This window comes from Phragmites australis, chromosome 7 (assembly GCF_958298935.1).
Source record: "Phragmites australis chromosome 7, lpPhrAust1.1, whole genome shotgun sequence".
NCBI lineage: Eukaryota > Viridiplantae > Streptophyta > Magnoliopsida > Poales > Poaceae > Phragmites > Phragmites australis.
Window position 1 is genome coordinate 17,353,034 of NC_084927.1, and position 8,741 is coordinate 17,361,774.

Below are 8,741 nucleotides of genomic sequence, written 5' to 3' on the forward strand. Positions count from 1 at the left end.
CCCTGCAAACACCCCGAGAGTATAAGTTAAGATCCTAGCATGTCGCTACAATGGGGTGTAAACCAACAAAGTAATAACATCTCACCTAGGCCCTAGACCCCTCCGGCAGAGGGGCTCGTAACATCCTCCTTGTCGGAGTCGACGAACCCCAAACCAAAATCCAGGGAGGCCTCACCCCCTCTTCAACTCTGACCATGGCCGGTGAAGTTTGAAAGAACCGTACCATTTCCTCGATCGCCTCCCCGGGCTCGGCTTCATTTTGGCCAGGCCGCCTGCACTCCTAGCTCACATCTAACACTTTGTGTCATCCGACGCCGCTCTGGAAGACCCCGCCACCGAGCTGATATGCGAGCCGTTAGAGGCAAGTAGGGGCCAAGCCCGGAGCGGGTTCGTAGAGATCACGGTGGCCACGGTACCAGAAAACGCGCGCCCCCGTTTCCTGACAACCTTGGGCTCTGACAGGTTTATCCACGCCGAGGCATCCACCCTGAGATAGCGGCAAACACGGTTGTACCGCTCCCAGCTCCCGACCAAACCCACATGTCGGTCCTGCTCCGCGGTAGTAGGCAGACGCAAGAACACTTCCACGACCTCAGTTGCTCGCTCTAGTGGAAGGCAATCCTCTTAAAGAGAAAAGATAGGAGAGGAATTTCACATCGGTGATTCAAAAACTAGAAACAACAAGGAGGATTGACCGGAAAGCACAGTGGTCCCAGAGTACACATTCGGCTCCTCTTCCCCACCTTGCTCGAAGGCGCAGTTCCAGTCTACCCGAAGGGGTTGGATACGCAGAATGGTGAACATCTCCGTAAAATCACGCATGCTCAGCCGCTGGGCCACCTGTTGGAGGAGCATCAACTGTGCAGCAAGTTGAGAGTCTGACATGTCCGTCACTGGAGTTGGGACGTACTTAATATTGTGGTTTGATGAACAGAGGGGGGATCCAGAGCCGACATCATGGTAAAACCACTACCCCGACCACCTGGTGTACCATCGACCGTTGATAGCTTTTGCCGGAAATAGGTCCTAATACTCCGACCGTACTTGGAAATTGATGCTACCAAAACTGCTGGCCCTCGTCACCCCATCCTCTGTCACCAGCTTCAGTTGGCAGATTGCATAGTCGATGGCGGCAAACAGGTTTGCTCGTAGATGGCTAGGTGAGCGATGGTGTTGGCATGAAGCTGCGGGAGCTCCATAAAGAAGTAGCAAAGCACCCCTTCAAGAAGCGGCATGATCGAAAAAGCCAAGGCACGTGTCAAGGAAGGCCTCGAGCACTACAGTCTCATTGCCCAGAGCTTCGGAATCTCCTCTCCCTCGGGAGTCCGGACTACAGATCTGGAATAAATTTTCCCCTCCTTGACCATCCGGTCAAGCGTGGCATCATCGATGACGGATTCCCCCAGCAGTCAGATCTGCTGGGGATATTTCTTGGCGGCACGACCGAGCTCCACGCCCGGTGGCGGCCTGAGCAATGTCAGAGCAGTTGGCACCGCCAGGCTCCAGGCTGCCCCGCGTGCCTTGTTGTCCCCAATAAGCAACGGCACGCCAGTCCCGCCTCGAGCGCTAGGACTAGCCATAAGAACCCCAAAGTGCGGCGAGGAACCGCTGAACGATGACGGAGGCTACTCGCACGATAATAGAATAGGTGGGCGGATGTGGATGCAGACAAAGGCAAGGAAAAGGTGCTAAGAAGATACCACCGCTTGGCCAGGACCCCCTCCTTATAAGGAGGATGGGGAGTTATTTCCTCCTGGGGAAGCCCGCGTAGGACCTTCCAAGCAATTTGCGCAAAGACAAAGAGCCATGAACCATCGATTGTGGGGCCAAGGATCCCCAGGGGCCGTGCTCTCGGGAAACCGTAGGGCTGACCTCTTCGCCGACCACCCACGTGAGGAGCTACAGTTAAGGGTCGTGATTAAGGACCACTGCCGCTCCTGGCCCCGCCAGACCACATTGGCGAACAAACAGGTTCTCGGAGACTCTGCAGCTCACCAGGCTCCTAAAACTTCCGAAGCCTTAGCCTTCCAGACCCCAAACTCTGGAGCCCCGGCCTTCTAGCATCTGGGGCAGGCTTTCCGAAGTCCTGGGGGTCAGCCATCGGACCCGGGAGAAAGATCAACCCGATGGGGCCCACTAGCTGTCCTCCACGTGCACGGAAGTCCTTTTAATGTGACGCATGTGGAGACTATCCCGACATCCCAGCGCAAGTAGAGGCTGCCCTGACATTGTGGCAATGCGGCGCCGCAATAGGCGACCGGCTGTACACCACGTGCCGGCCACTCGCACCGCTGTGTCGCCACGGTAGAGAATATCTTCTGATTAGGAGTAAGTACTCTTCACCTAGACCTTGCTGGGTGATTCGACCAGTACTAGGCCTCTGCAATATGACGATATTTGTACTGCCATATCTGTAGGGATATACTTGTACATCTCACACCCGCTGATACTATAAATACAGACTCTTGGCCATCAGACCAAGAGACTAATCCTTTTTACCATCATATATCCGGTGTTCCTCCCTCTCCACTTATTCTCTAAACTTGAGTATACTCTTGTGAACGTACTCTCGCCGCATCTGTTCGTGCAAGATATATTGTACCAACATCCATAGTACCATCAGCTTGCTGCCGTTGACCACACAGAAAGCTTGCCGCCCATTGCTCCGTCAAAGAAGCACACAGCATGCAGCACACATCGCTCCCCGGGCATTGTATCAAACACATTTACACATTGTGGGCATGCAACCCTCATCACTGAAGACACGAATTAAACGGGGACAAGTGTAGAGGAGTAGCATCACAAGGTTAGGCGCTGGGATTAACCAGAGGTGGGGAGCAAGAGCGTGACTAGGATGCGATAGCGGTGAGCTGGGACAAGGAGGCAGCCGGAGCAGGGGCTACGCGTCTGCAGGTCGAGATCGAATCGATGCGCGTGGGGGCGCGGGAGCAGCGACGGTGTTGATGGCGAGGAGGCGAAGCCCGGTCGGCGCGTGGGACTTGGGAGAGGCAGTGGTGGAGGAGGTGGCAACAGCGAGGGAGATAGACTGATCGGAGGGTCTGACGTCGGAAGAACGCGAAGGCAGGAGTGGAGCAAAGAATCCGAGTGATGTGCGGCCGGGTAACCGGCGGCAGGTGTTGGCCCAGTGTAAAAACCAGCGGTCGCAGCTCGTGCTGCCGGCGCCTGCAGCTACGGCGCGCGAACCGAAAGCGATGCTGTTGGCGGAAGAAATGGGAGGGCGTCTGACGGAGGTCGCGATTGAAGGCAGAAACTAGTGAGGAAGCAGCTTTGCCACGCTCGAACATCACTGCCGGACTTGGGAGTGAAAGGGGCAGCACGGGGTTCTTCAAGCGTGAGACGGAGGATGGAGTAGACCCAGTTTGTCGCAACATTTACGGTGTGGATCTTTTTCGTTGATCAGGGATTCAGGGGCATGCATATATCTCAAGCTCCAAATGTACAATAGCTTACATTTCATATCAGGGGCATGTGTTATAACAAACTGAATTAGAATATCTTTAAAATATCGAAACAAGATATAGATGAAAATTTATTCGATCCGTGACACGGCAATAAATGGGCATATTAATTTCATCTTGCAAATTCTATGCTCATCGAGGCTTTCTTCTTAAGGCTGTAGTACTGAGTGGTTTCTTCCCCGGTATAGCCATCCGATGTATCAGTAGCTGGCCTTCCCTGCAATGTGAGTGGGCTAACACCATGAAGTTCTCCAGTACGCTGTCGTGCCGTACTTGCAATTTGACGGAGTTCCACTGCCACCTGGCTCATCGTTGGCCTGCGCGCACCAGTCATAGCCAAGCACTGACCTGCCAGCTCCGCCACTTGACATATAAGCTCCATGTTGTCTTGGTCGGCTATCTCCCTGTCCACAACCTCCCAAAGGTTGCCCTCCTTCGACGCTTCCTTGAACACAGACACCAGGGTCTCCTTCTCTTTGGATAGTGCCTTCCTGCGTGTTAGGAGTTCCAGAAGAACAACACCAAAGCTGTAAACATCGCTCTTTTCAGTGAGCTCAAAGTTTAATAGGTACTCTGGATCCAAGTAGCCCATTGTACCCTTAACTACTTGAAGGTTTTCTTCAGCTGACCGTATCAGCGAGCACCCAAAATCAGAGACCTTAGCAGAAAGATCGTGGCCTAAAAGAATGTTGGCAGACTTCACATCCCCATGAAAGATTGGGTGGTTAAGTGTATGTAGGTATGCAAGTGCGTCAGCAGACTCGGCGGCAATTTTCAGACGGATCTGCAGTGTTCTGATGGAGGCCTCATCCTGGAGATGGATTAGATGGTGTAGAGTTTTATTTGGCACAAATTCGTACACTAGAACTGGAGCTTCAAAGTGCAAGCTGCAACCAAGAAGTTTGACAATGTTTTTGTGTGTGACTCGAGAAAGTATGAGCAGCTCCTGTCCGAATTCTGTCATCCTATTCTTGTCGAATCCCTTGCATCTCTTTATTGCAACTGGATCGTTGCCTGGATCAAGATTATACCCTTTGAAAACAGTCCCCTGACCTCCCTCGCCAATGACTTCCTTGTCATCGAAGTTGTTTGTTGCCAACTCTATGTCTTCTCGGCTATACAACTTAAATGAAATGTTGTTCTCAATTTTCATCATATCAATTAACAGTTGTCCTCCATGCTGACGAAAATATGCATCCCTTTTTCTGATCAAATCTTGTCTTATAATCTGCCGTTTCTGCTTGGTCCATACTACCCCAAGAAAAATAATAAGGCCAAAGAACATAGTGCTGAAAATTCCTGGTAAATGGTGAATATAGAACTTGTAAGGCAAGAACGAATCGATAAAAACATGCAAAAAAAATATGCAACAAAGTTTTAGAAAGTAGATGATTATTCTTTCAAAAGAATCACATTAAAAAACCCAAGGGTGCAAGTGAGATATAGTTGACTAAAAATATTCAAATATACTGAAATTAGGGAATTAATATCACCAAATAGCACTGCTTTATATATTTATATCTATTCATGGAACTCAAGTACAGTTAGGCTATGTGAGTACTATAGTGCATACTGGAACATCCTTTTATCCTAATATATTCATGAAACTCAAGTACTGTTATCCAATATATGTTGTCTAGATTATGGTTGGCCTAGTAAACATTCCACGACTATTGAATTAATTTCTTTATGTAACTTTTACAGTTTTGGCAACTTTTTTCTTATATAGGCATTTCACTAATCTTTAAATCAGAAAAGAAAATATTTTCAAGGATTTGCTATTGATGGAGACAGAGAAAGCAAGAGATTGCAATGATGTCAGAATAAAAATGTCTTAAGATTCACAACAACTATACTCCATTCGCAAATACATAATTATGTATTTTAGATCTAGATTCTTTGATTTGCAGCAAATACTAAAAGATTAAAACATGCGGCAAATTTATTTTGTAGGAAAGCTTGAACGTATATGAAAGCTTGAATCGTGTTAATCTGGTGGAACATAATATTAGTATATAGAGTTAGATTGTGTCTATACCTATAGCTACCCGTACTTCTTTGGTTGTCACTTTAACGCATGGTCCACTAGACGCATTGCCTCGGGTACCAGTAGGACAAAAACACTGAAACCCGCCTTCTGTATTGTTACAAGTTCCGTGGCATGGGTAGTTATTCGGATCCTTGCACTCGTCAATATCTGCAAACAAATACCAAGTTATATTAAGTGCGATACTGAGAAAGACAGCTCAATTTGGTTACAATAGAAAATGTTACAAAATTAAGATCTCATATAAACTCTATATGTGTGGATTTGACAGTATTATTACCTCTGCATCCCTCCTCTGGATCCTGCAGGTAAGGATTGCCGTCGAACCCTTCGGAGCATTTGCAGATGTAGCCTGGTCCGTTGGACGAGTTGAAGCACTTGCTGTGGGTGCTGACACACGCGTACGAGTCCTGCTTGATAGCAACCTCGCAGGTCTCATTTCCAACAGCCCAATCCAGAACAATCGGAGCTCTCCCTCTGTTGGTACTGTTGAACTCCGACGAAGTCACGTAGCTCGTTTGAAAGGTGAAATTAGTCCGGTCCATCAGCACTGCGTAGCTGCAGGTGCTGACGTTGTAGATATCCAACGTGTTGAAGTTTGTGTCAAACCTGACTTTGTAGTACTGCAGCCCCTCGGGAATGGCCGTCTGGCAGCAGCCTATCCCGGAGCAGGAGCCGTTGGTCAGGGTCGTCACATTGCCACGCCGGCACATGGCCACGCACCCACTCATGAACTTTCCCTTGTCTTCATCGTCGCTGATGTACGCCAGTGTTCGGCATCCGATGACTGTGAACTTATTGTCGGTGTCGGAGATTCTGTAGGGCGTGTCGGTGAAGTTCAACTGCCAGGTATCTGGTTCCATGTTCTGAGATTTGGGGTTGTAGCAAAAAGAGGAGATTTGGTTGAACATCCGTGCCTGACCTTTCAGCAGTGAGATGCTCTGTACCTCCACATTATAATAAAATGGCTTGAGGCTGGCGTCGTCGCAGCTCAGGTTGAAGCCGGGCAAGGCGCAGTGGTCAGGCGAGTCGTCAGGCCCGATGCCGAACGGGTAAGGGATATCTACTTGGCCGCATTTTCTCTTGCAGTTGCTGCTAGGCTGTGGGAGGGCCCCAAAGGCGGGGAGCATTGTCGCTGGGGTGAGCCATAGCACAGCGAGCAATACGTGAAACCGCATGAGTAGACTAGTTAGTTGTATGTGCTCAGCTCAGATGGAGCGCTTGGCAGCTGCGCCTCTGAGACGGTGGGGGCATTATATGGGCAAAACTTCCTGCGCCGCATTGAAATGATCAAAGGTGATGTCTGGGGACGACCTAGACTAGCTGTAGACAAGGACAACTCTGCAAGCAGGCAATGACTTGCATATTGACTCCAAGGTTTTTTGCATCTCGTCTTTGTTTACATTACTTACTTGCATTATTTGAAATAGACAAATTTTGCGAAAGCATCAAGAGAAAGCTCCACAACGTGCCTATCTTGACTGACTGTGATACTTTTGGAAGACCTACCACAGGTCTTACTAATCAGTCTCCTTTGATTGGACGGGAGGTGAACCAGAAGCTCCGCATTTTTGCTTGGTTCCCCCCATCCTTGGCTCAGATATTGATTGCCGTAACTAATAGCTTCAAAGTCTTCGATTTCTCACTCAGCCAACGGCCACTGACCCTGACGCCTCTATATGCCATGTTGCTAAGCAGTATTCTATGCCAAGACAAAATGAAAAGACCGCATGCAAGTCGTTGGTTGCTTGGATTCCTGATGGCGCATCCCCAGGCATCATCCTGGTACCTGGAAGTGCAAAACGCCGTGTGTTGTGGTACGAAAACGTGTCCTCAACATAACACGGCAAGAGCCTCTTTCAACGAGGAGGCTCAAGTTTAGAAATAAACTAAAAACTGGAAGGAGAGAGCAAGAGAGCAAAGTTGATGTAATGGGTGGAGAACTTCGAGTCCTCCTCTCCTCCTCTCCTGCCCTTTGAGGACTTATTTTATAGAGAGAATGAACAGGAGAAATTAACATCATGCCCTAAGATGATTGCATAGAGGCCTTTCACCACTCTTCATGTGGCATGATAACTGGAATACTACAATCGCTATGGTAATATCACAGTGCATTATCTAAATATCTCAGAGCTGGGGCGTTTTCCCCAACAGCACCCCTCATCCGCCAACTCCGAGATCGCGAGAGGCGAGCGGATGTACAGGGAATGACCTCCAGCCTTTTTTAAAGTTAAGGTTCCTCGGATCGTTCCCTGCCATTGTAGTGTAGACGTCTTTTGCAAGGAGCGAAGACCGCAAAGCTTGCGGGGGTCGCGCACCGAGGGTTCGTATTAGAGGTGACGATGACGAGGTCCCGACCCCCTCAACGGGTAGCCGTGGTGAGGCTCGACGGTGGTAGGGCAGTCTGGACCACCACGGCATGGGTCGGAGGCGAAGTCAACGGTGAGAATTAGGGAGGAGGTCAGCGACCCCCTCAACTGTAAGCTGCGGTGAGGCTCAACAGAGGCAACACCATCCGGAGCCACGCGGCAGTGGCCAGAGCCGAAGTCAACGGCGCGGCTAAGCGAGGCGGTCTGCAACCCCCTTAGCACATAGTCATAGTAAGGCTTGATAGAGGCAGCACCGTCTGGAGCCACGGGGGGGGGGGTTGCCGGAGGCGAAGTTGACGGTGAAGGCTGGCAGTCTATGACCCCCTCTGCAGTTAGCCGCGGAAAGGCCAAATGGAGGCAGCGCTGTCTGGAGCCACGCAACGGAGACTGGAGTCGAAGGCGATGACGAAAGCTAAGGGAGGCAGTCCACTACCCCCTCAGCACGTAGTCACAGTGAGGCTCGACCGAGGCAGCGCCATCTGGAGCCACACGACGATGGTCGGAGCTGAAGTCGATGGCGAGGTTGAGGGAGGCAGTCCATGACCCCCTCAGTGGTAGATGCGGTGAGGCTTGATCAAGGCAGCACCGTCCGGTGCCACGCGGTGGAGGTTGAGGGATGCAGTTCGCGACCCCCTTTGCGTTAAGCCGCAATGAGGCTCAACAGAGGTAGCACCATCCAGAGTCGCACAGCGGTGGCCAGAGCCAACACAATGGCGAGGTTGAGGGAGGCAGTCCGTGACCCCTCAACATGTATCGCGGCGAGGCTCAATGGAGGCAGCGTTGTCCGGAACCACGTGCGATGGCTGGAGTCACGCAGTGGTGGTCAGAGCCGAAGTCGACAGCAAG

General features: G+C 50.5%; 1 protein-coding gene across 1 annotated transcript; it reads right to left on the minus strand.

The window, feature by feature from the left end:
- Positions 1-3,444: 3,444 nt before the first annotated feature.
- Positions 3,445-6,805, minus strand: LOC133924049 (wall-associated receptor kinase 2-like). The gene is made up of 3 exons (XM_062369422.1): positions 5,807-6,805; positions 5,518-5,676; positions 3,445-4,778 (listed from the first exon to the last, which is right to left on the minus strand). Exons 1-3 carry the CDS (start codon positions 6,702-6,704, stop codon positions 3,592-3,594), a joined length of 2,244 nt encoding a protein of 747 aa, XP_062225406.1. The 5' UTR covers positions 6,705-6,805; the 3' UTR covers positions 3,445-3,591.
- Positions 6,806-8,741: the final 1,936 nt, after the last annotated feature.